Source organism: Chrysemys picta, chromosome 18 (genome assembly GCF_011386835.1).
Source record: "Chrysemys picta bellii isolate R12L10 chromosome 18, ASM1138683v2, whole genome shotgun sequence".
Taxonomy (NCBI): Eukaryota; Metazoa; Chordata; order Testudines; family Emydidae; genus Chrysemys; species Chrysemys picta.
The window spans coordinates 14,688,341-14,716,218 of record NC_088808.1 but is presented as its reverse complement, the minus strand read 5'-3'; the positions used below and the strand labels follow the sequence as shown (position 1 = coordinate 14,716,218).

The 27,878-nt window shown below is 41.4% G+C and overlaps 1 protein-coding gene across 24 annotated transcripts in view; it reads left to right on the top strand.

Moving 5' to 3' along the window:
• FNBP1 (formin binding protein 1) overlaps positions 1–27,878 on the top strand; it is a 159,916-nt gene that overhangs the window by 127,735 nt on the left and 4,303 nt on the right. For 5 of the 24 annotated variants that reach the window (XM_042854246.2, XM_008169168.4, XM_065572560.1 and 2 more), the window contains 6 exons: positions 10,679–10,693; positions 15,427–15,536; positions 19,329–19,461; positions 20,802–20,923; positions 22,468–22,607; positions 23,488–23,805. In XM_042854246.2, coding sequence (XP_042710180.1) covers positions 10,679–10,693; positions 15,427–15,536; positions 19,329–19,461; positions 20,802–20,923; positions 22,468–22,607; positions 23,488–23,666 — 699 coding nt within the window. In that variant the 3' untranslated portion in view covers positions 23,667–23,805. Of the gene's footprint in view, positions 1–10,678; positions 10,694–15,426; positions 15,537–19,328; positions 19,462–20,801; positions 20,924–22,467; positions 22,608–23,487; positions 23,806–27,878 lie in introns of those variants that run through there. The other 19 variants (XM_065572563.1, XM_065572556.1, XM_065572559.1 and 16 more) reach the window with 9 other exon arrangements.

Genomic DNA, 27,878 nt, shown 5'->3' with positions numbered 1-27,878 from the left:
CCTCTCTTGAGTTGCGCTGTGCTCTCCTCACCCGAAGCCAAGAATCTGGGCTAACATATATATGTGCACAGAGATGCTGATGTTTATAGAGCTATATACACACAAGCACCTAGTTAGATACCTGGAGAGAGAGAAACAGATTAGGGCTGTCAAACGATTAAAAAAAATTTAATTGTGATTAATCGCACTGTTAAACAATAATAGAATACCTTTTAGTTAAATATTTTGGGATGTTTTCTACATTTTCTAATATATTGATTTCAATTACAACACAGAATACAAAGTGCACAGTGCTCATTTTATATTTATTTTTGATTACATGTATTTGCACTGTAAAAAAAAAAGTATTTTTCAATTCACCTCATACAAGTACTGTAGTGCAATCTCTTTATCATGAAAGTTGAACGTACAAATGTAGAATTATGTTAAAAAAAAAAAACCTGCATTCAAAAATAAATCAATATAAAATTTTAGAGCCTGCAAGTCCACTCAGTCCTACTTCTTGTTCAGCCAGTCGCTCAGACAAACAAGTTTGTTTACATTTATGAGAGAGAATGCTGCCTGCTTCTTGTTTACAATGTCACCTGAAAGTGAGGACAGTTCTCATGGCACTGTTGTATTTGGCATCGCAAGGTATTTACATGTCAGATGCGTTAAAGATTCATATGTCCCTTCATGCTTCAACCACCATTCCAGGGGACATGTGTCCATGCTGATGAGGAGTTCTGCTCAATAACAATCCAAGCAGTGCGGACCGACGCATGTTCATTTTCATCATCTGAGTCAAATGCCACCAGCAGAAGGTTGATTTTCTTTTCTGATGGTTTGGGTTTTGTAGTTTCCGCATCAGAGTGTTGCTCTTTTAAGACTTCTAAAAGCATGCTCCACACCTTGTCCCTCTCAGATTTTGGAAGGCACTTCAGATTCTTAAACCTAGGTCGAGTGGTGTAGCTATTTTTCAAAATCTCACATCGGTACCTTCTTTGCGTTTTGTCAAATCTGTTGTGAAAGTGTTTTTAAAATGAACATGTGCTGGGTCATTATCCGAGACTGCTATAACATGAAATATATGCAGAATGCAGGTAAAACGAAGCAGGAGACATGCAGTTCTCCTCCACCCTGCCAAGGAATACAGTCACAAATTTAATTGACGCATTATTTTTTTAACGAGCATCATCAGCATGTAAGCATGTCCTCTGGAATGGTGGCCGAAGCATGAAGGGGCATACGAATGTTTAGCATATCTGGCATGTAAATACCTTGCAACGCTGGCTACAAAAGTGCCATGCGAACGCCTGCTCTCACTTTCAGGTGACATTGTAAATAAGAAGCAGGCAGCATTATCTCCCAACAATGTAAACAAACTTGTTTGTCTTATCGATTGGCAGAACAAAAAGGAGGACTGAGTGGATTTGTGGGCTCAAAAGATTTACACTGTTTTGTTTTTGACTGCAGTTATGTAACTAAAAGTTTACAGTTCAAAGTAGTACTAAAAAATTAGTTTCCCCATCAAAAAACCACTGGAAATTTGAAAGTTTGTCATAAAATAAGTGCCAAATTACAGAACTTCCCTCACAAGAATATTTCCTATTGACTTCTGAGGGGGAAGCTCATTCTTTCAGTTCTACATTGGAGGCTCTACTTGTAGGGGTATCTCTGAGACAGCTGGATTCTGATAGGCTTGCTCAAATTGAGTATCACCTTCCTCCGAGATTAGCTCAAGTGATTTAAATGTAGGGTGACCAGATGTCCTGATTTTATAGGGACAGTCCCGATTTTGGGGTCTTTTTCCTCATATAGGCTCCTATTATCCCTCCACCCCCTGTCCCAATTTTTCACATTTGCTGTCTGGTCACCCTATTTAAATGGGACTACTCAGAGAGTGAGCAAAGGTATAACAGTCTGGCCTTGTGAAAGGCATCAGTGCAGTTCACTGAACAGCATTGCCAAAACAGTGTTGGGTATTTCTAGCTTGTAAAAATGTCTTTTTTATTTTGCACCACACAAAAGCCCTGTGGGTGCTTCAGAAATGTTTATTTCCAATGACAGGTTTCAGAATAGCAGCCGTGTTAGTCTGTATCCGCAAAAAGAACAGGAGTACTTGTGGCACCTTAGAGACTAACAAATTTATTAGAGCATAAGCTTTCGTGGACTATAGCCCACTTCTTCGGATGTATATAGAGTGAAACATATATTGAGGAGATATATATACCCACACACATACAGAGAGCATGAACAGGTGGGAGTTGTCTTACCAACTCTGAGAGGCCAATTAAGTAAGAGAAAAAAACCTAAAGCAAATACTCACCAGCAACCACACACCACTGAACAAAAACACTGACCCAGGAAACTATCCTTGTAACAAAGCCCGATGCCAACTCTGTCCACATATCTATTCAAGTGACATCATCATAGGACCTAATCACATCAGCCATACCATCAGGGGCTCGTTCACCTGCACATCTACCAATGTGATATATGCCATCATGTGCCAGCAATGCCCCTCTGCCATGTACATTGGCCAAACCGGACAGTCTCTCCGCAAAAGAATTAATGGACACAAATCTGACATCAGGAATCATAATACTCAAAAACCAGTGGGAGAACACTTTAACCTGTCTGGTCATTCTATGACAGACCTGCGGGTGGCTATTTTACAACAGAAAAACTTCAAAAACAGACTCCAACGAGAGACTGCTGAGCTGGAATTGATATGCAAACTAGATACAATCAACTCAGGATTGAATAAGGACTGGGAATGGCTGAGCCATTACAAACCTTGAATCTATCTCCCCTTGTAAGTATTCTCACACTTCTTATCAAAGTGTCTGTACTGGGCTAGCTTGATTATCACTTCAAAAGTTTTTTTCTCTTACTTAATGGGTCTCTCAGAGTTGGTAAGACAACTCCCATCTGTTCATGCTCTGTGTGTGTGTGTGTGTGTGTGTGTGTGTGTGTGTGTGTGTGTATATATATGTCCTCAATATATGTTTCACTCTATATGCATCTGAAGAAGTGGGCTGTAGTCCACGAAAGCTTATGCTCTAATAAATTTGTTAGTCTCTAAAGTGCCACAAGTAATCCTGTTCTTTTATTTCCAATGTTCATATACTTAGATAGTAAATATTTGTCTATCTAAGCAATTATGACTAATCGCTTTAAACATTTTGTTCATGAAATGTCATTATACACTAATCATATGATAGTACTAAGAGAGCCTCTATTCAAGCTTTAATGCCCCCTCAGCCAAATTCACACGCGTATGTTGTATACGATGTAGTTTTTAACTGAGTAGAGTGAAAGCTGAAATTATAAAGGTAAAAAGCTCACCTAGCTTTCTTTAGATTCACTCTAATTACCTTCATTTAAAAAACAAAGCAAAAATATCTTGCTAAAGCCTCGTTAAACCTTTGGATGTGCTTTGCTGTATTTCACTTCCTTTTGTCGTTAGCTACCAAGATGTTTGTGTGTAAACAGATACTTTTCCCTGTCTGATTCAGCGATACCACAAGCCAACGTTCAGAACATTACACGTTCTTCCGTGGGGCAAATTCAGGCCACTTCCTCCATATACAAGTACAGAGCAAAGGAGGCAACTAAGTTGTGTCAGTCTGCTATGGTTGTCTACAAAACTCATAAAGTTCACGTTCCATTGATCTTTGGTGGCCAGAGTTACTAGGTGAAATTCTATGGCTCATCGTTATGCAGGAGGTCAAGACTATCCAATCATAATGGTGTCTTCTGGCCTGAAAAACTATCATATCTATATAAAAGGAGTATGGCTGGCATGTGTTAGTGCAGATATGGTCTAACCCAACCCCTCGCGTTTAGTGCAGGTTGATTGTAGCCCCGGCAAGAATATCTGCATGGGGCCACAGCTGTGTCAGAGTAGACATGTGGATTAATGCTGCTTTTACAGTATTGATATTATAAGGTATGCCTGTCCTGCCCTCCCCCCACATCCCCCGAATCAACAGGACCTGAATTTGGCACATGAGGATGACCAGTGGTGTTACTGAAGGAATTTGGCAGGAGAAGGTTGGGAGAAGGTGCCTATACTGAAGAAAGCTTTTATTGATGCACAGATGAGAAGCTACAGGTGGAAAAGAAATACAGGAACCCTATAGAACAGTGCGATTTAGGGGATATTTGGCACAGCAAAAGTGTTTAGCTGACCAAAATGTTTCATTAGAGCTTGATGTTGTCTATTTACTACCTCTGTTAGCTCAAAGAGTATGCGCATCCTAGCCAAATATCTTGCAATAGAGATTGCCAACATATTATGTAGATTCTTCAGTTAATCTGATCAATAAGGGACTGACTCTAAGAACATAAGAACGGCCCTACTGGGTCAGACCAAAGGTCCATCTAGCCCAGTATCCTGTCTTCTGACAATGGCCAATGCCAGGTGTCCAAGAGGGAATGAACAGATAGGTAATCATCAAGCGATCCATTCCCTGTCACCCATTCCCAGTTTCTGGCAAACAGAGACTAGGGACACCATCCCTGCCCATCCCGGCTAATAGCCATTGATGGACCTATCCTCCATGAACTTATTTAGTTATTTTTTGAAGCCTGTTATAGTCTTGGTCTTCGCAACATCCTCTGTCAAGGAGTTCCACAGGTTGACTTTGCGTTGTGTGAAGAAATACTTCCTATTGTTTGTTTTAAACCTGATGCCTATTAATTTCATTTGGTGATCCCTAATTCTTGTGTTATGAGAAGAAGTAAATAACACCTTCCTTATTTACTTTCTGCATACCAGTCATGATTTTATAGACCTCTATCATATCCCCCCTTAGTCATCTCTTTTCCAAGCTGAAAAGTCCCAGTCTTATTAATCTCTCCTCATTGCAGAAGCCATTCCATAGCCCAAATCGTTTTTGTTGCCCTTTTCTGAACCTTTTCCAATTCCAATATATCTTTTTTGAGATGGGGCAACCACATCTGCACACAGTATTCAAGTACTCTGCCAGCTTTACTCATATTGACTCATTGGTCCCTTAGGGCCCAATCCAACTCCCATTAAAATCAGTGGAAAGGTCACCATTGATTTCACTGGGAGTTGGATCTGACCCATACTATATAAATACTCCCCTTAATTTCAGTGGGAGTAATTGCATAGTAAGAGACTACTCAATTTGAGCAAGTTTGGGAGAAACTGGATCTAAACAACTTAAGTCAACAGATGCAAAATTGCACATGGTGTGAAATTCCCATGGTAATTGGCACTTTGCTATCCAAAAATAAATGAAAACCATACAATTACTACATAAATCCCAGGCATTCAGAATGGATTTGGCTGTTGAGCAAATTCTAGTGAGTTCCACGTGTAATTTTTATTTAGCATAGGGTGTTACACAGCTTGGGGATGTGGAGAAATAATTCCTGAATTTAAAAAAGAAATAGCACAAAACTGTTAACAAATATTCAAAGAAACGATGTGAGATACCGGTCCTACATTCAACCTGTTTTGAGTTAGGCCTCCAAACTGATGATTTCTTGAATCCTTCTCCTTGGGAAGAGGCAAAAGTCCATCCAATAATCAAGAGCAGACATCAGCTTACTTCAAAGGGTTTCAGTCAGCATCAATATGAAGGGTCACTGGCAACTTGAAATCCTAGTCAGTCTTTAAAAATGTAGTTAAAAGTAGTTGCAGGTGCCTGCATCCTGCAAATTTCTGTGGTTTTCAAATAATATTTCCCATAACATTTTTCTCTCTCCCTTTTTGCTCTGAAAGACCCACAGAAATAGAAGAAATTGACAGACAGTACAGGGGAAACAGTGAAACTGATCTATACTAGATGCTGTAATCAACTAGAAATGGAGAAAGATTGTTTCTCTATTTTCTTTTAATTATAGTCATTTTAGATATTACGTGTAAAAATAATGTTTTTTTTTTTAAATCAGGCAGAAGTATAATCTTTAAGTTGACTGTGTCCCTTCAAGGAAGGTACAGGGGGAAAAAAGCATATGCAGAAAATAAGGAACCACTTACATAACTCTTAGTTTCATTTATGCTTGCTCTGTATTTTCAAATGCCATTTTTAAGGGCATACAAAATCCAGTTCTTTGTTACTTGATATTAATTTTGTGTTGTTTTATTTTACAATTACTCAGTGGCAGTAACACAAGCTTTTTCATTTAAAGAGCAGCTCTTTTAAACAAACAGAAAAATCCAGATTTTACCTATATTACTAGGCTCAACCAGATTCTGTTCTCCAGGCCATCCCAGTAAAAATGAGGGATTTTGTGGTTTCTTTTCTAGTGGAAGTTGTTGACTTTATTACAATGTAACTTTTCTTTCCATTGCACCAGTTAATACGTTTTCTTGATCATTTTATCTCACCTCTGTGACATACTGTTCACCCTGTTCATTGATGTGCCACCTTAACTATCAGTCCGCCTGTAGTAAGTGTTTCTTCATTATGGGTGATATGTAGCGTCCACATACAAGAATCATAGAATATCAGCGTTGGAAGGGACCTCAGGAGGTCATCTAGTCCAACCCCTTGCTCAAAGCAGGACCAATCCCCAGACAGATTTTTGCCCCAAATCCTTAACTGGCCACCTCAAGGATTGAACTCACAACCCTGGGTTTAGCAGGCCAGTGCTCAAACCACTGAGCTATCCCCCCTCCCTGGAGTAATTGCATCCCTTGCCCTTGGGAATGTTCATTATTTTAATACATAGCCTGTGCCAAGACCAGTTTTTTAAAAAGCCTTAATTTATTCTGGCCTGAACAAAGAATAGTTTCTAACTTGGCATGTTTAATCTAGTGTTTAAAAATATGATGCTTAGTTAATTTACCAAAAGAGAAAAAATCCCTCAGAAATTATCTGGTATCTTGCAGGTTCCCACCATCACACCTAAAGGTTAATTAATCCCAGACCTGTCTTTTTGCTGTAGAAACAGTAAATGTTGAGGCGTCCTTGTTAGTCTCCTCTTTAACAAGTGTGTGTTTTCTCTTGCTGACTCACCGGCAGACTCACTCTTTGTATTTTCACAAAGAACTCATGAAGAGGACTTTAGGGAAACCCACGTGTGCCGTTGAGGCTAGGGACTATGTTGTAAGTTTGTGTATGGTGTGATCAGCCCATACAGTTGCTGCACAGTCACTAACCCCACTTACAACACTGCAAAAGGGTACTTCAGTGGAAATGAGGTTCGCAGAAGGCATAAGGAAACTGCAAATTCATTGTGAGGAGAGCCATGATTTACTGATGGAAACAACTGATCCTGTGAAAGAGGGGCAGCTGTCAGTACTGGAAAAGCTGGAATTGGCACCACTAAAATGGTTAAACATGGGAAATTCAGATCACAGTGGAACCTGCTTAAAGTGAGTTTAGCTGTCGCAAACCTCTATAGGAAAGTATAACCCCAAACTATTTCAACCCACTGCAGTGTGCTAATTGCAAGACTGGTTAGACTTGTAGGCTGACCTCTGCTATACAGTGAGGTTTTTCTGTGTAAAGATATTCTAAGAGGGTTCCACTCTGTTAAGAATATTTTTGTGGCTTTTCATAAATATAAGCCTGTCCATGCAGAATGGCCGTGCATTCATATCAGTGCAGTGATACTGTGCTGTCTACAACAGAGCTTTAACTTGCACTGCTACCACCACTAAAGCTTCCCTGAACTTCACGTAACATTTGTGGTTCATGGGATCAAGAGCTGTGACTTCTAAACAAGATGCACAAAGCCAGACTTTAGAGGAGATTGTTACAGGATCAAAGATGAAACATTTTAGCCTTTGATAAACCCGACGTCCAATCCCCTGTCTTTTGTAAGTGAGGTTAGTGTCCGTGATTGTCCAATAACACATGGACTCGTTGGCTTTCGTGCTCTGTCATGTGTTATTGAAGCTTGTGGCTCTTAGGCTCTTCATTGTTCCCTGCAATGCTAAGTTAGACCTGTCTTAAAGGGACAGTTGGGTGGGATTTGCTCATTACATTTTCTAGAAACGTCACTCTCTAATCATTTGAAGAAAAATCCCCATTCTCCCATGAACTGAGCAAATCTCTAACTGTGAAAACCCAACAGAATTGGCCAAAAAAAAAAAAAGGCAGTCATTTAGTAGCTACATTTAATACACGTTTGTTTTCAGTCTTCTCAGATGTACAGCAATTAAATTGCTGCCATATAATGTCAACGTTTTCCAAAACCAGAAAACTTTGAATCTGCTTTTAAATTCAGCATTTCATTGTTTTCATTAGATTTACAACCTATTAGAATCTCTACTGCTTTGTTATTCATGCTGTGTATAACAATGCCTGTTGTACGTTTTTGGGGGTGTTATTAATCAAATTTCTGATTTTCATAATACTTAACAAACAACAACATACGTATTAGACATGCGATGTCTATTATTCCTTAACATTTGCTGAATTTACAGTAAAAGAATAGTTTTAATGCTGATGACTCTTTGGCCATAGTTTAGTCTTTAGAATGATTAGTGTTTAGAATGTAGCGCATGTAGCAAACATTTGTGCGTTATAGAGTGCTTTGTAGGTAAATATTTTTTCTGCACCATAACTGTTGTGTGTATTTATGTACAAGGATCTCAACTTGTGCTGATCATGTCTATGCTAAAGTTCACAGGAATGCTAAAGCAATTATGAAAATAAGGGCTGCCTAGATTTTAATTTCTTCAGCAAGATATTTAGTAGGTTCCTCTTTTCATTTATATAATTATTCCTCATCTTTCAAAAATAGATTACTTCGGTTTGGTTATTTCAAGGGCCTCTTCATTTCTTGAGTTAGACTTCTCTGGGCTTTGGGGTTAGGGCCATATTTTTATTTACTGGCTGAATTAACTTCAGGGGAACCTAGCTGACCAGTTTAATTATCACAAAAATGCAATTCGGGATGGATCAATTCATGGGGAATCTATCATTATTTGTTTTAAAACCACATTTTTGTTTGAATGCTTGGCTTTTTATTTTAATATAAAATTAGACTCTGCCAAGTGACTGTAAAATAACCGTGAAAGCTTCATAAAGATTAAAATGCAATGTCAAAAAAAGATGTGCTTAACTTGTGTTTCCACTGCCCTACCATTATTTTAGGTCCAGTCTTAGAGAACTGTGCTTGCCTAAAACTGGCACTTCTGTTAGCTTATTAAAGATCAGAACACAGTAACAGTGGACTTCCCAGTTTTTAATTGCATGAAACTTTTGAATGCAGAAGTTCACCAAAGTTTTAAATTATGGTTTAGCTCATGGTGTAAGCGGAGTGCCTGCCCTCCATGTTCCATCTGGCTTTCTTTGCTTCACCACAGAGTATATTCAAATACATTTATATGTTCTAGGGGTTTGCTACATAGTTTGTGCATCTCAGCCATTACGCCTGAGAGGCTTGCAATAGTCAGAATGCAGATTATAGGAGAATGAGGTGGGATGAGCTCTTAAGAAACAAAGTTGGATTCTTCCCTCCCTTCCATGCAATAACCTTTAAAACCCAGTTTCTTGTATTAAACAGCAGTTAAATCATGCCCCTAAGTCCAGTATGGAATGGTGCTGAAATACTTCTTTGTATTCTGTGCAGCTCCTGGAAAGCACCCTGTGTTGCAGCTGTGACAGTAGCTTTGCAACACTAGTAAGAAGACACTGTAGTTTAGGTAATGAGGTACTGCAACACCATTTAAGATAGCTGTATTCCTAATTTTTTTAGGACAGGGACAAATCACTCGTACGGCCTTTAATGCACAACGCTCAGGCTCTTAGTATCCAGGCTAATTGAATGATAAGGTATTGGCTGTACATAAAGAAATATAGTAGCCTTTGAGGAAAGGGATTGTATGTATCACATAAGGGACTTGTATATCGATCATTAGCATGGGCATGGAGATAAAAGTGAAAATCCTAAATGGAAATAATTGGGTAAAAAGAAGGATAGAGATTTTCTTTTCTTTGCTGTGATCTTCTCAGACCTTATAATATAAACAAGCTTGATTAGTAGTTGGATGGGGTGCTGCAAGAAGTGGTGTTGGTTATTACACAGAGGACACTCTTCCCTCTTAATTAATGCTCTAGCATGGTAATAAGGGAATACTGTCTTTTGGGTGGAGATGTGCAAACTAGGCCCCGACCACTTGGAATCATTATAGATCCCATGGCATGTTTTACAGGAGCGGCCCAAGGGTTAGTCCCCATGACCTGGCAGAATTTCAATTCATTATTTTCCACTTCCTGTCCTAATGAGTTGTATAGCATGGCTGGCACCTGTGATGTGTGTTGGGCGCCACCCCAGCAGAGGCTGAATTTCAGCACCGCCTCAGTGTTGTGTGCGGTGACTCACCTAATTATGTAAGTATTGCAAAGCACCAGTTTTTCTGAGTGCAAGATGCTACTTAAAGGGGATACGCTATTGCTATCTTAGCCATTGAAGTAAGTCAGCCTGGGTCACGTTTTCACCTACACTGCTACAGCAAATATGCAAAGGTGTAACATGTTTTCCTTTTCCACTTCCACTGATGAAATGGCAGCCGAATGGTAGGGTTTGGCCCATCTTGTGAACTTTTGCACAGATCTATTACTAGTGTTACCCATCTTCACATACCAGCAGTGAGGAGAATGTGTGTTGTTTTATTATAACAGTAGGACTGAAGAAGTTCCTCTTCTACTGATGCGCTTGTTTTTTCTCTTTTTTCCTCTACCCCTACAATTTTTACATGAAGCTTTCTCTCAAGCTGGTAAGCACAATTACAGCATGTTTGTCCTGTGTTTTTAACCACAGTTTTCTGTGTGTGTTTTTCTTTGTGTGCACTATGACACCTACAACATGACTGACATTAATTTTAAATTTGTTTCTTCTCTGTGTTTGCTTTGTTTGACATTTATCAGATAACTTTGAATACGCAGGTCTGGAATCTAATAGAGGTGATCAGAATTCAATCTTTCTAATAAGCTGCTAAAAAATTAACTCTAATTTATAGTGTAGTTTATCTTTATTTTTTGTAATCTAGGGCAGGGGTTCTCAAACTTCATTGCACCTTGACCTCCTTCTGACAACAAAAATTACTACATGACCTGATCAGGAGGAAGAAACAAAGCCTCAGCCCGCCTGAGTCCCACCTCCCCGGGTGTGGGGGGGGACCCAAAGCTAGAGCCCCACCACCGTGAGCGGGGGTAAGGGAGGGCAAAGCCAAATCCCAGGGCTTCAGCCCATGACAGGGGTCTGTAACCTGAGCCCTGAGGCCCACGGCTGAAGCCCTTGGGCATCGGCTTCAGCCCCGGGCGGTGGGACTCGGGGTTCAGCCCCAGGCCCCAGCAAGTCTAAGCTAGCCCTGGCAACGCCATTAAAATGGGGTCCCGACCCACAGTTTGAGAACCGCTGATCTAGGGCTATAAAAATGTAGCAAAAATTACACCAATCAGTTCTATTGCTGTACCTGAAATATACATGGGAGAATTAATGTTGTAAGTGTCTCTGCTGTGGCTGTGCTGTGGCCCTTTTATACAGAGAAAAGTAAAAGCCTTTTATCTGACTGCAACACAGTCATAAATTGTATGTTTTCCATGTTCAGGTACTAATAATCACTGGAAGTCTGAATCATTGTTACCTGCATTTTACAGCCCTATATAGTCCTCCAGAAAAACTAACAATGAAATTAATTTAAAGTTAAATAAACCTTAACCAAGAAGGTTAACTCAGTTTGATTTAAATTTGCAAATGATTGTGTATATATGAATCCTAAATCTAGTCTTGGATACAACCAGGATGATATCTCGAAATACGGTAAGAGAATGCGTCGCAAAACTGAAAAGGGAAGGGGCAAGAGCCCGTGTGAACAGAAATGACGTGATGTTGTATTTTATATCCAAGACAGCATACTGTTAAGGCAGAGTTATCCGAACCTTGGTATGTTTTGGATAACTTCTCTTGGCTTTCTTGCCACACCTGATCCTAGCCAGAAGAATTCAATTTAAATAGTTTGCTGAATCATTTTAGGCCAACATGTAGGAGGGTAGAAAGGACTGATATAAGTTTTAGGAAGCCTCAAAGGATCTGCAGTAGCTCATTAGTGATGTTCGTTTGGGAGGTTTCCTTCTTCTGGTCAGTCAGGGTCTTTAAGTTTCTTTCACCCCATTATTCTTGGGGTCACCATTCTGCACCAAGTCTCCCCAAAGCAGGTGACTTCTGTCACAAGGCGAGAGACTTATTGGTGGCTTCCTCTAAGAATCCCTGTGCCATTAAGGCTACTCACCTCCATTGCAGTGCCTGCAGCAGGGTTTATGCATCTTCATGGGCATTTCAAGCCCTTCTGCTCCACTGATGCAGTGCAAAGCATCGCTTAAGTAGCCTTAGAAGTACAACTCATGTAGCCATTACCTTTCCAGACACAGTCCAAACCTAAATACTTCAGCCCCATGACAGTCCCAAGGAAAAATGGCAGAGATCCCTCGGTTACTTACAAACCCAGTTGCCCTTATCTCTGTGTAGCTCAAAAGCTTGTCTCTCACCAACAGAAGTTGGTCCAAGAAAAGATATTACCTCACCCACCTTGTCTCTCCACCAAGCCACAGAGCTAGCAGTCATTGATGTTTATACAGAGTCCTTCCACTCATTCTATTTGCTAGTCATATTACTAGTAAGCAGCTGATGCATTATGTGTGTAAGCCAGACCTTTCTGTGCAGCAGCGTGTAGTGTAAAGGATAGCCAACGTGTGCAAAAGGTTCTTGACATGACCCTTTTGGGTCAGAAGTCGGAGCCTCCTTTTTGATGAGAAGTTACTCAGTGAATTCAGTGAGGGTTCTTTTTGAGTGTCAGGGATGTAATTCTATGCAGCGTTAATGCATTGGTCTGAAATATTGTCTACTAGCGCCCACCATATTGCTAATCCTGCTGTGCTTGGATGCTGCAAGTGTGGGCTGAAGTTTCTGGATGAGGAGAGTTTCAGAATTAAACCCCCATGTTAAAAGGGCGTTTCCATTTTCAGTTAGGTGCTTTTGTGACTTCCAGTTAAGGTATCATTGGGGAGAGTCTGTTGCATGTGCGTATCCTCTAAGTAGTGTGTTTTTGTAGCCTTTCATATAGCTACACATCCCTCCCATCCTCCAAACAACTCCAGACTCTGTTATTTCCTACATTCACATTCATTTTGCCTTCTAATTCTTTCATAAAATGGGAATATTTTTTGAAGTGGACTTAAATTCCACTAAAGAGACCAAGCGCAGGGATATGGGAGATCATTGTCCTTTTAAGTGAGAGTGCCAGTTTTCCCTTAATGGCCTGTCCAGTGTATGTTACACTCCCACTCCTACTAGGGCTGGGGGAGCGCAAGGCGACCCATTATAATTGCCCTCCGTTCCCTTCCTACACACACAGGCTGTCTAGAACATAGCACCCTCTACAACTGGGAAAAAGCAGGCAGTCCTGGAGAACCCAGCCAGTGCGCAGCTGAAAAGGTCTGTGTGCAGCTTTTGAGGCAAAGTATTTGTTGAATCACACTCTTCTGAGGAAAGCATTTGGCATTTTAACACAATCCACCTAGCAACTTCGATCACAAGCCATCACCACGCTGCTTGGCCAGCTGAACTTTGTCTGGATTTGCATTTGCAGGGTCGGCTCCTCCCCCCTCTCCCTCCAATATCCCTTTGTATGAAGGAATTGTTGGCAGGTTAGTAATTTAGATTAGGGTAAAGCTAGTTTATTAATATTGAGATGTCTTCAGCCTCACTCACAATAACCCTTCCACTCATCTCCCTGCCAGAGAAAGCAGGGGCTGCCATAAAAAAAAAAATCATAAAGGCTCGGAAACTCAGTGTGCATATGTTCTATCTACTCTATAAACCCTGTGCTGCCAGGAAGGGGGGGAGCAGTAGTCTGAAGGCAGACGGGGTATTTTGTTTCAAACAAAATCAGAAACAGATGAGAGATGGGAGGCCTGATTCTCCCCCCTCTTGTTCTGGTTTTTTTGATAGTATAACTCTGAGACTCTAATGGAATTACCTCCAATTTAAATCAGTGTAAGCGAGAGGAGAACCAGACCTGCTGGATGGTTCAGGGATTCAACATATGGTGCATCGGTCGTGACTTACTGGAAAGAATACAGTATAGTTATAAATTGCATGCATAGCCCCAAAGGTAAAATTTCTATAGAGTGTGTGAGTACAAGAGAGTCTTAACATCAGAGAGCACTTCTAAGGGAGTGGAAAATGATATACCCATTTTATCAAGGTTACTTCTATGGCGCTAGCACCCATAATCTCCATGTTGTCAGAGGAAGCCATATCCTAGCTGTGGGTTTGCAGTTTATAGTTGCACAGGTGAAACGGAATCACAGCATGAGAGTAAAAGCTTGCAAGTGAGGATGATATCTGCAGCACAGCAGGGGAAGGCAGGAAAGATTGGGCCTCCAGAGAGAATGGACCTCTGTCAGATAAAATCCAGTGTGGTGTTAAATCAGGATGGAAACAGATTCACAACTTCTAGCATTGGGCTTCCATGTTTCTTGGCTGGCAGTCTTCTGCTGTCTGTTTTCTATGGCTGTGTCATCTGTGGCTCAGGAATGACGCTCTCATTAGATGTTTTTCAAATAATTTCCCCTAATTCCATGTGGTGAGAAGGACTTTTTGCTCATGGTGAAATTCACCCCCGTGCAAGTATCTGGCACTAGGGTCATGCTGCATATGAGGGATCTAAGTGATGACAAAGCTTTGTACTGTTGGTCTGGGCAGGGTGAATTTCGCCCCGTGTGAACTTCCACATAGCTAATAGAATTGGTGCAGTCAACTTTTTTGTAATAAAAGCAATGAACTATTAGTATGTAAATGACATACAACTAATGGAGGAAGTTCATGCAAATTACATGTGTTTATGTTGCACCTTAATTAGGGAGAATTCCAGGTTAATTTTTATTTGTCCAATTAAAAAGGTCTTGAGTGCCCACTGCATCTGGGCCCTAGAGAGCTATAAATTAAACAGGTCTGTAAGAGCTACCCTCTTGGGGCAGCCAAATAAACCACCCTGCACAAGATCAATAGCAATACTCAACTGCCAGGCTAAAAATAGCTCAACGGTGACCGTCTGTAGTCGGCAGCGGGCTGGGCTGAATAAGTGATGTCCTAAAGGGTGTGAAACTCTGACCATGGCAAACAGCAGGAGGAAGGGAGCAAGTTTCATAATGGAAAAACGTCTGCGCTTAGTGCCCTGCTGCTGGCTCTAGAAAGGTTGGCCCTAGTCAATGGCACAAGAGTTCCCCAGCTGATTTCAACTGTTGTAATGGGATGTTTTTCAAGTATCCAGGTCCCAACCTGTTCAAGGCTTTAGGGATTTAAAGATAAAGCATGCAAATGCTTCAGACCATGGTGATTTTTCACAGATTTTCCTGTGGGGGTGTTTTCAAAGTAGAATTTTGAAGGATGGGCCAGAATATTTTAGTCTCTCATTTGCCTTTTTCTTTCCTCCCACTCTGTGTGTAGGGGGGAGGACCAGAGGACTTCAGCAATCTCCCACCTGAGCAAAGAAGAAAGAAACTCCAGCAAAAGGTTGATGAGCTAAACAAAGACATTCAGAAGGAGATGGATCAAAGGTAGGCCTAACCACGATACAATAAAGAATTAGAGAAAGGTTTTCATTAGCAGAACAGTAGTGTCTGAAACACCACTAGCAAGCTGATCCTTTCACAAGCAACAAATAAGGACAAGATAGTAGATCATGCCCTGTGAATCACTATTTGATATGGTGCTCTTGGAATAGAAGATGCAAAGGGCACTAGATGACTAAAAACAGCCAACGAGATGAGCTAAAATTCCCCCATGGTCTAAGTTCTGAAGTTAATTGTTTAATTTTGACCTACAGGGAAGGTCAAAAGGAGTGGAGGGAAGGGTTGCTAGTTATCTATCTATTCAACCCACCCACTTTTGCAGTGCATTCCGCCACTGCTGAGTCAGGATACTAAAGCAATAGCACAAGAATTTCAGTGACTTGTGTAGGTGGTGCCACCACAGACAGTTTTCCCTTCTTTCTGGCACAGCCTTTTTAAGTTGAGCAATTGTGTACTTCTGAGCCAGGCAGGAGTCGCAGATACTTTGTATTTGCCTCTGAATATGAATCAGCCCCAATATTTACAGTATTTTAATACAAGATCCATCTCTATTCAGTTAGCCAAACCACCATGTCTTTCAGGACTACTGGAATCACAGACCCCTCAGCACTGAGCAGGTGGCTTATTGTAAATATATCAAGCCTGTGTACGGCAACCTTGGAAGCTTTCCATTTCTGGCGTCTTGTTATTGCTCATGAGTTTAGGATTTTAACAAAGATGGAAAACACTTCCTAGATTATCAAACACATTCCCCTGTAATGCGAGATACAGTCCTCTAATAGAGAGCAAATCCAATATTAACCTAGTACTGTATAGTGCACTTGGGACTTAGTCAAAAGCTTTTGTACTTTTTAGGCTTAGGAATCACATGCACTAGGGAGATTCCTAATAACAGAACCTGTTATCTGCAGGGCTGTGTTGACAAAAGTGTGAGATTGTTCATCAGTGCCCATTTTAAAAGTCTCTGTGCTCTCCAGTGCCCATTTCCGGAAAGCAGAAGAGCTAATGATTCTTGCGCTTTTGCAGATTTGTTATTAGGAGACTTCATTTGTCATCCTACTTGAGAAGCAAGCACATCAAGTGACTCCATTTACATTGATCGGTTCTGGCCGCTTGTATTTGCAGCTTCCTATGTTCATTCACATCTTGGGCTAGGATTGGCCCTTTAATTGTGCATTTTAACCAGTGTCTTTTTTGTTTTCACAAAAAAAGTGTTTAACTTTGATCTGATAACCCTGTTCAAAGTCAGTTCACAGATTATTTGTATAAGCAATGTGGGGATGTTAATCCCTATTTCATATCAGAAATAAGAAAGGAGGCCGATAGGTAAGCTGTTTACTTTTGTTTCACATGTTCCCTTTATATAATACGGTAGCTATAGTTTTTCTCCTTGAATAGATTTCCCTTTCCCCTTAATTTTCTTTAATTGATTTCAGTGTAACCTAATATTAAAATCATACATGAAATCAGTGCAGAATGAGGACTACAATAGACAGAGAGATAAGATTGGTGAGCAAGGTACTAACAGCAACAGTCAGAGACACACAAAATGAATAAAAAGAGTTAAAATTTGAAATAATGCCCCTTAAGGCTCCAACCACAGAACAATTCCACTTCCTTGCTATCCACTCCTTTTCCCAGTTTCTCCAGGCACAAAGCAAAAGCAGACACAGGGCTGCCATTATCTAAGATTTTGTGGGAACCTCGCAAATCAAAAGAGTTATAACTTGGATTGTGGGACTTTGATTGAAGTGATGCCTGGAGCAGTGCTGAAGAGTCACACCAGTAATGAGAACTCAGCTCATAAATCAACTCATTTTTGAATCCTAAAATGTTTCTTGTTCTGCAGAGAAAATCTCTTAAAATTCATCCTCAACCTGCCTCAAGTCAGGTGCAACACGTTGCCATGAAAGATGACTCCACAGGACATGCCTTCTAGTTGAGCACAGGACAGCGTGTAGCATGTTAATGTTGGCTTTGTGATATCAGATTCCTGATATTGTGCTTCAAAAGCACCATCCCTGAGATCCTAGGCATTTGGCACCTGAGTTGATATGAAATGTGTAGCCTTTAACACAGTCTCAAAATGCTGCATAACTTAACTAGACTTAGTGTCACATCATGACCCAAGGTCCATCTGTTGCACACTGTTACCAAGCCAAACCATCTGGATTTAATTTTAGTCTGAACAGTGGAGCAATGTGAAATAAACTGATCAGCAGGGATCCTAGAAATGTTTGCCACTGAAAAACGCGACAAAGCGCAGAAGTTGCTTTTTTACAAAGAAGCTTTAGTTTTTACATTTTGGGGGAAAAAATAAAAACATATACAGTAGAACCCCCTGCCACCAGCACGCCCACAGGAATATGGGAAATTGACGCTTTAGCTCCGGGCAGTGGGACTCGGGCGGCAGGGCGCGGGCTACAGATTTCATTTTAATCGTGGAAAAATGCAGATTTTTATGGTGGGTTTTTTTATCAGAGAATTTTGGGGGTTTTATCATGGAAAACAAGGGTTCCTGCTCTCAGGAGCAAATTACGTTGCATATTCTTAAGGTGAACACAATGCAATAGTCAGAGTGAGAATTTCTGGTTAGCACTCCATTCTGTTACTGGAATGCCCACATCCCAGCCTTTCGCCTATTCTCTAGGATGGCATTCAGCCCAGGATGTGGAGAGATGATATAAGCACTTCAATATGTCCATAAGGCTGGGAAGATATTTATCTAGCGCGGGGTGGGCAAACTAATCCGGCCCTCGAGCGCCTGCTGTGGAGTGGGGTCCGGAGCTTTCCCTGCTCCAGCCGAGGAGCAGGGTCAGGGGCTTGCCCCACTCCGCATGGCTCCTGGAAGCAGCGGCATGTCCCCCCTCTGCAGCCAATGGGAGCTGCGGGGGCAGCGCTTGGGGCAGGGCCCCTGTGCGGAGCCCCCTGGCTGCCCCTCCGCGTAGGAGCCAGAGGGGGGACATGCTGCTGCTTCTGGGAGCTGCTTGAGGTAAGTGCTGCCCAGAGCCTGCACATCTCACTCCCTCCCGCACCCCAACCCCCAATTTTGTGAGCATTCATGGCCTGCCATACAATTTCCATACCCAGATGTGGCCCTCAGACCAAAAAGTTTGCCCACCCCTGTTCTAGTGAGTTCAGAAGCCATTCTTTGCGGGGGGGGAAATGCGGGGGGGAGAGCTGTGGGTGTGAATGAAAGATAATTCCACACCTTGACTCTCCCCATCTCCTCCCCAAAAATATCCTAATCCCAGAATAGAGTCACTTTTCCTCGGATTAGTTGGATGTCCAATTCCCATTCATTTTAATCTAAATCTAATCCTGCATGTTTACACTGGCTCAGTTCCTTTCTTATGCCACTCTTGGAAATGATTTGCTTGTAGAGCTAATTCTACCATCTTTAGTTACGCTGAAAAAACCCCATGGGCTATTTGTGGAGCAAGGCTTAACATGACTAAGGGTGCAGCGTCTCAGGTCTTACCAATTGTTGCTAAAGGCTATCCCCAGTTCTTGCAATGCCTGATAGTTTATAAACTCTCTTCCATGCAGACAACTTCGATACATTAAGGAGAGATCTTTAATTAGTAAATGGGTGGCACTAAACAAAACAAAAGCCCTGGCATGGTTTCTCCCCACACTTTGTTACACCTGTAACCTGTTGTGCTTGAACCATAGACACAGAATGATTGGTTTGGAACTTTTTGGTTTCTCCAGAAGGATTTACACACCCAGCTGCTGCCTGACTTACTGGTGTTGCATTTTCCTTATTTCTCACAGAGATGCCTTAACAAAAATGAAAGATGTCTACATCAAGAACCCGCAGATGGGAGATGCAGCCAGCGTGGATCACAAATTAGCTGAACTGGGACAAAATATGGAAAAGTTGCGACTAGAGGCCCAGAAATTTGAGGTCTGGAAGGGGTTTAAGTACTAATGCACTTTCATGATGGTAGCTTTAAACAAATAGGCCCTGATTCAGGAAACATTTAAGTGCATGCTTAACAGGGATGGATTTAAGGAAGTGCTTAGAGTCAGGCAGTATTTAAAGATGTTGCTCAAGTGGAGTCTGACAGCCACCTTTTAGCATAAATATGTCCTGGATCCTTCATTTGCATTTGTCAGCAACTTGATTTTTCTGTAATTTGTCACAGAAAATGCCCTATGTAGAGCAGGGGAATGCAGGAGAATGCCCTGAAATGCTCTGGTACTCTTGCATTTGCAACAATATCAGGTTTTAAATGCCTCTTCGAAGACGTAGATACCAGGTGAGAACTCGGAAAAACTCCACTTTAATCTTTTCACACCTGAAGGTGCGTTTTGCCAATCTGATATCTGCTGATGGTAAAAAACCGATGGGCATCAAAAGCTTCATCTCCACCCAACCCCCACCCAGATCTCGTGGGAATCCAAAACAGGATAAAAAAAAAAATCAATTGTGAAACACATTATTGTCTAAAGAAGCTGCTATGGTAAATGTGATGAGGATCCATGGACAGAGCTGGACAGAAGCCATGAGACGAAGCACATTTTAAGGAACAATCTCTGCTGTCAACAGAAAGCATTTTAAAGATGCAAAGACTCTGGAGTATGACTAATAGTTGGAATAACTGAACCCATTATAAACAGAAACTATTGTAATTACATAAGAAGAAGTAAGGACAGGGAAGGACTACATTCCATGCACTATAGATTATGTTGTGGACTAAAACGCACACAGCCAATTAATGCTGGCTGCTTGTCACATTTGTTTGCCTTACTCTCCAGTGCTTGTGAGGCCCCTTTGAAAGCCAACTGCTTTTCCTTTCCTCCCAACTATTGTCCTTTTCCATTTGGCCAAGAAGGGATTTTTTTTTTTTTTTTTTTTTTTTTTGGTGCTTCTATGTTTCTGAAATTATCACAGCTTCTTTCTGTGTACCTCTTTGTTCCTAGACCAACAGCACTTCAGCCCAGCTCCAGTAAACTCCTGCTGCTAAGCCAGCAGGGGTGTGACTCACGCAGTGTTTCGTATCCGCCTGCACATTTTTGGCAACATTATTATTTTTAAATATAGATTTAGAATGCAGAATCTACTCCCCTTCACCTCAGATGACAGCAGTTTGAAGCTACATTTCAGTGTGTTTATACTAGTGGACTGTTTGCCTGTAGTTTGGTGGTTCAAGTGTCCGGTATATCTTCAAATGGGCAAAGGAAGAGCAAACTCTGTCCCTTGGCTATCTGGTGCATACGAAACCCATTGCTTTCTGTTTGCAGGGTTGGCTGGCCGAGGTTGAAGGCAGGCTACCTGTGCGGACTGAACAGACCAGACGACAGAGTGGAATGTATGACACCCAGAACACGTCAGCCGTCAATAACTGTGCACAGGACCGGGAGAGGTACAGTATCTGTACAGAGCTGTCCAGACTAGCATGCTAGTTACTGTTACACCTCCCTTCGTTTCGTTAGAGGCAAATTCTTCTGTACAAGATACTGCTGTGCTTCAACAACAGATGTGTAAATCTAGCATGCAACAAGCCTAATCCATGATGAGACTGCAAGCTGCCACTCTGAGAAAATAATTCCTTACTTTGATGCAGAAAATTCTAATTTGCCACAGCAAAAATTGGGGAAATGCAAAGAGAGTGAATGTTTTCCAGGAACAACATTAACAGGTCTAAAGCCCGGTCTGGTTCTGTCACTTCCAGACATGCACACAGGGTAAAATTCATTCCTGTGTAGAGAGTTGGCACAAGGCCTGTTGACCAGTCATGTCTCAGTTAGGACATAAAGTGGGATGTAAGTGTTGCATAGTGTCATTCTGGCCTGCTGAATAGATGTGAATTTCACCTCTGCAGAGCAGATTGAAGACTGGGGCCACTTTCTGTACTGTTATGCCAGTGCAAAGCCAGAGCAACTCCACTGACTTCTGTGGGGTTCCTCTGGATTTATATGCAGGAAGACAAAGATGTTGTGTGGGATGCTTACCAGCTGCAGCACTCTGGCTGGAATCCCATCTTTTCCCGGTAAAGACCCCTCCAAACCTCTTGGGAATGGAAAATTGGACAGGAAATCTCACGTGAGCTGGCTGTCTCAGGAAACTTCTAATCCTGCCTGCGCTAGAACTATTACATGTCGTTTGTTCAGTGCATATAATGTTCTCAGACGTTATACACCACTATAGAGGTATTTCCTAATGGAAATAACCTGAAAACTAGAAAGGGAAATATCCAGGTGCACAAAAACTCTGGGAGTGCCCAAAATCCTAGGCCCATCTTCCAATGTGCAGAGGACACTGAACTCTTCTGAACATGCAGCAAGCCTTATGCAGTAGCACAGGAGTCGGCAACCTTTCAGAAGTGGAGTGCCGAGTCTTCATTTATTCACTCTAATTTAAGGTTTCACGTGCCAGTCATACATTTTAACAGTTTTAGAAGGTCTCTTTCTATAAGTCTATAATATATAACTAAACTATTGTTGTATGTAAAGTAAACAAGGTTTTTAAAATGTTTAAGACGCTTCATTTAAAATTAAATTAAAATGCAGAGCCCCCCGGACCGGGGGCCAGGACCCGGGCAGTGTGAGTACCACTGAAAATCAGCTCGCGTGCCGCCTTTGGCACGCGTGCCATAGGTTGCCTACCCCTGCAGTAGCATAAAGAACTACTACGTTGGCCATTGTGAAAGGTAGGCAAGAGGAGATGCATTTGAGAGGCTGTGGCAGGAGGAGTAGACTGAACTGATTTCCCCCATTGTGCTGGAAATGCAGCGACTGACAGTGGCACATTCTGACGGTGTATCTAAATGATCAAGTTGGCCCTAACCGCAACCACTCCCTTGGCCCTCAACTTTCCGCAGCTGAGTGTTTCTGGCAGGTGCATGTTCCTTGTCACACTGCTCCTGAGGCTGGTTGCTATAGTTGCCGTATATTTTCCTTTCTTGAGCAGCCCAGATGGCAGTTACACAGAGGAGCCAAGTCAGGAGAGTGAGATGAAGGTGCCAGTGACAGAGTTTGATGACGAGTTTGATGACGAAGAACCACTCCCTACCATAGGAACCTGTAAAGCCCTCTATACGTTTGAAGGTACCACTAACCCTCAGCCTCCATTTCACTTATTTATTACTTATTTATATTACAAGTAGCCTCCAGAGGCCCCCGTTGTGCTATGCACTGTTCACATACAGAGTAAGAGACAGTTCCTGTCGTGAAGAGCACAAATGGATGTAACATGGTGGCTTGTCCTGCCAGAGCTGGAGGGCCTGGAGAGGGATCAGGTGATTCCCCAATAAACAGCCTCTGGAAGCTGCAGCAAGGGGGGATGCTATGGGGGAGCAGAGAATGCTAGGAGCAGGCGCCAGCAGAGTCCTGGGATTTGGAGCTAAGACTCGAGCAATTTTGATGATTGCAAAAGTTGATCCAAAATATTTCCCAAGCTCTTTGCAGACTCCTGGATAGTTTGTTGGGGAGAGTGATATTAAATGAGCTGTTCAGAGTATAAGGAATAGATTTTATGCAAGGATTATTTAATGTACAAGTACCGTATTCAGCTGTAGACCAGATGTACAGACCCTCCTATCACTGCCAGACACAAGGGCTAGTAAATTTACCCTGCGTAGGGTAAATAAACACACTTGCCTTTGGTAGCTGCATCTCAGCACAGTAACAGTAAAGGCTAAATATTCAATACTAGTTAAAAGATATTCAGTGGAGGCCCAATTTCATGACGCACTTGTGGCTACTTGTTGATTGTACAGCAATTTTCTATTGCAGGTCTGATGTCAGGGTTGCATTCTTCTAGTTCTTTGAATACATGCTGTTTTCTCCCAATTATTGCTGTCTTATTCATGATTCTCATGCTTAAAGGAGGGTATATTTCAGTACCATTGCTGAGTTTGCCACAGTCTGGTCTGTATGTTCTCCCATGGACAGGAAATCCTAAACTACTGTATACTCTGTGTCTCAGGTCAGAATGAAGGCACAATTTCAGTAACGGAAGGCGAAATGCTCTATGTAATAGAGGAAGACAAAGGTGATGGGTGGACGCGAATCCGGAGGAATGAAGAGGAAGAGGGTTATGTCCCAACATCCTATGTCGAAGTCTATTTGGACAAAAATGCCAAAGGTGCTATGACTTACATTTAATATCCTTTTTATGACTTTGCTTGCTTTCACAGGGACATCCCACCCTGAAACTGCTCTATAATGAGCCTTTTTAAGGACTACATAATGCCACAAAGTGCATTATTTCATACTCTTAAATAACGGACTCATATGACTTTATGCACTGTGATTTAGATTGGTCTGATAAGATACTGAGTGGAATAAAACTGTTACAATAGGGGGCTACCCAGCCTTCTCTGGCTGAGACAGCCTCCCATGGATAGAGCTCAGTTACTGCCAATATACCACCCAGTTCAAGGTGGGGAATATAAGGCCATTCTTAATAACTATGTGTCTTCTGTAGCTATCTAGATGATACTCGATAGCGACATTTCAGCCATAGTCAGAAGTATGCTATTTGTTGCAAACTGACCCCGTGAAATGTTATACATGAAATCATTAGGGTGCTTGTTTGTCTTTCAATGTGGCAGCTTTTCAGAGCCTAATATACTCTGTGTGGGCCATGTAAATTCATCATTCAGTTTGTTAGTATTTATGGAAAGGAGAAGGGGGTCTATCGAAAATGTAACCACAAAATACTCCACCATCCTTGGTAGATCAAGAGAATGGTGGTATTCGACTAGAATTCCCCTCTCCATAGTTGCAGTTAAGAAAATTCTCTTTGGGGCATGTGTTGTTACTACTGATGCACAGCACAGTTAGTTGTTTCATTCTCTGCTCACGTACAATCAGTGGAATATTTTAGAGCCTGGATTCATGCCTTTTGTTTCCCTTGTCGCTATTTACACCTCATGCCTGAGAGTCTGTGTTGTGTAAGTGAAAAGCGTGTGCATGGAATCTGGGTATGTGCATGCTGCTCCCTGCAAGTATCTCCCTGCTGATAGAGTCCAGTGAGCACTCAGAGGTTCCAGCGCTGAGGGACTGACATCCTGTTTCAAATCAGGAAGATTTTGAAGTTCAGTGTTAAATAGTGCATGGATTTTTCAATCATTTAATCCTGCAAGTTGTCATCTTCTTTCATAGAGTCTAAGTATTCTCTGTGCACGAAGTCTTTGTGTCCCTTTTAAAAGGAAGATGTAACTTTCATGCTGGACTGTAGGCAATAGAAATAGAGGAGCTTCCGGTACAAAACCACACAACTTTATTCGTTCACTTTTCTTTGGCTCAGTATTAAGCAATGCAGTACCATGTCCTTTTGAAATGACAGCTTGGATTATTGTTTGATCTTGCCATAATTCAGAGGTCTTCTGTTTGCACTGGCAAAGATAGGATCCCTTCCTTCGCCAAGATAGTCTGTGCAGGAAAACTCAGCATCCTGGATCTTCTCGTTACCCTTGTAAAGTGGTATACAATGGATTGCAAGTACTGCCTACACCATATACATGGAAACGCAGAAAGCTCAGCATCAAATATCCCGTCATTACCCTTGTGCTCTTTGGTAGGGAGACTGCCTGCACGCGGTGCCTGCTCCAGGCACAGTGGTAGTTGCAAGTCCAGGCTTAATTTTTGTCCTGCAAAAGTCTCTGTTGGCCAACAGAAAACCCACCTCAAAATAACCATTGTTCACCCCTCCCCTTGAATACACTGGCATGCGTAGACATCAGCAGAGCAACTTGTGAAGTCAGCTGCTCAGGAGCAGAGCAACAAGTTTGGTGGACTATGCCTCTGAGCATGCCCATGTGTCTAAGGGCAGGGTGAAACACTTCTATTGACTGAAACCAGCAAAAGCAAGAACCTCGTTGATAAAGGCTGCCCCTTTGTCCTTAGCTCACCCCAATGTATGAGGCTATCGAAGGGATCCCCCATCCTAGGACACAGTTGGCACCTAGCAAAGAATCTAGTACACTGGTGGCATTGTGCAAATAGTAATAATAACCCTGTATCATCTTGCATATCATGTGTGCAGTGTGCTACATAAGAGTTAGTGACAGACTTGAAAGCATTTCTGTCCCAGTCCTTGGCCATTTGTTTCACTCTAATTGTTTGTTTCCTTGATTTTTTTTTTTCCCTAATTGTCTGTAAAGAAAATAGACATGCAGTTTCAGTAAATAAACAGCAAACAGTACAAAGTCATGTGCAGATAAACAAGCTGTAATATGCAGTAAAAGTACAATTTAAGGCCCATACCCTCAAAGACGTTTAAGCTCCTAACTTCCAATGGTTTCAATGGAAGTCAGGAGCCTAAACACCTTTGAGGATCTGGGCCTAATTCATTTCCTTGATTTGATTAAAATCTATAAAAAGAACCTCCCTTAAAAATGGTTAAGATATCAATCTTAAGTGGTTCAGGGAACTTTCAGTAGGTTTAAAAAATGAAGCAGGCCTAGACTTGGGGTAATATCTCATTTGGATCTGATACCGTATCAGTGGAAGCATTTGCATTTGTCCATTGAAGAAGAATTAAAATAAAAAATGCAACTGACCCGTAAACTAAAGTTCTTACAAGTTTTTGCAGCGTTTTTCTTCTTTTGCTTAAGGAGAATGGGTAGCAAATACCTTTAAATGTTAGTTAAACAAAGTAAAATGAGGCTGATTTCACACCAAATGAATAAATTTTGTTACACCTACAGCTAACAGAATGGGAACTTGAAAAAGGCCCAATTCTGTGACCCTTACACAAATAGCCCCATTGAACTCAATGGGACTTCTCATGTGATGAGTAAGGGCTATTTACTAAGTTTAAAATGGTAGCCAGCAAAAGAAAGTTGAGCAAACCCTATGTCAAAAAGAACAGTAATGTTTATCTTGTTTGCTTTTTTCCAGATGTGTACACATCACTTCAGAAAATCCCTGAGTAGGTTTGCATAGGCCTGTTCTCCTTTTGTTCTGATTTGCTTCTTCAATTATTTTAAGAGGTGTATTTCAGAAGGTTTTCTTTAGAAGAGATGAATGCACATGCCCTGTCAATGAATGATCATCTGTTAGGTGCAGTTCATTCAGCCCCTGAAACTAAAGGTGCATCGTTTCCAATGAGGGTTTTGGCCCAGCTCTGTGGAATAGTTGTAGACAATATTCCCATCCCTTTGTAATCCATTCTCCTTGTGGTGCACACATGCAGCTTCCATTAATGCTAGATATTTACATGTGCAAACTAGGAACTGAATATATTGGCTATAAACCCTCGTGTTTCAGGGATTCTTATTGGGGGGGGGGGTCAGGAATAAAATTCCTCTTTTGGAAGGTTATCCTATAACTGCCTCCTGCAGGGTTTCTTGCACCTTCTTCTGAAGTATCTGGAGCTGTTGGATACTAGACTAGTAGGACCTCTGGTCTGATCCAGTCTGGCAATTCCTGCATTATTAGAAATTGTACCTCCTAGCCCACTTAGGAGCAAAACTGTCTGTCTCTGAGTGACATAAAGATTGATAATCAAAAGAAGTTACTCTAATATTAAGAGGGTAATTTTATGTAACTTCCCGCTGCTCTCAACAAACATGCCCAGTTCACTTCCCCTAGAAATATTGCCTGTTTGAGTGACAAACAATGAACAGAGCCGGTTTCAGAGGTTTTATTTCTTGAAGCAAATGTTGGGCCCACAGTCTGATTAGTATTTCAGTCGCCTTGCTCCTGTTGGCTCCATTCTCCCCACTGTGTGTATATAAATCATCGACAGCTCTAGGATTCTGGCTTTGTTGCAGCTCTGCTGTTTGTTCACCACAACTGTAACCCAGGTTCTTGATTATTATTTTTTTAACCACGCTGAGGCACTTTTTATCTAGGATATACAATATGATTACTTACGCTTGCCAAAATATTTAGGAGACAGTAATTATGAACTGGATTATGACATCTTTTTTAGTTTAATTCCTTTTGTTAAATATATGTCCATAGTGCTCCCCATAAAAAGAATAATTTGTATATAATGTAACTTAATAACTAAAGGTACTTGGATTTTGATTTTTATATATATACATATATATATTAAAAATGGTTTTATTTGCTGTTCTATTGCTTAACCCAATCTTTGTTTTGATAACCATTGAGTAAGACAAAATCTTGTTAAGTCGATAACTTTTTTTTGTGTTTCCTGCTGCCTGCCTCTGATTGGACTTTTATAGAAACTTCTGTTCTGTGTTAAAGTTTGTTACATCTGATCAATGTGATTGTTCCTTTTCTATTCTTATTCTTTAAAGAAAACTCATCTACTGGGTGAGGGTCTCTCCCCGTAGCTAGCTGTACCATCATCTCTTCCTCTAATAAACATATTTTCTCATTCTTGTGGGGTTTTCTGAT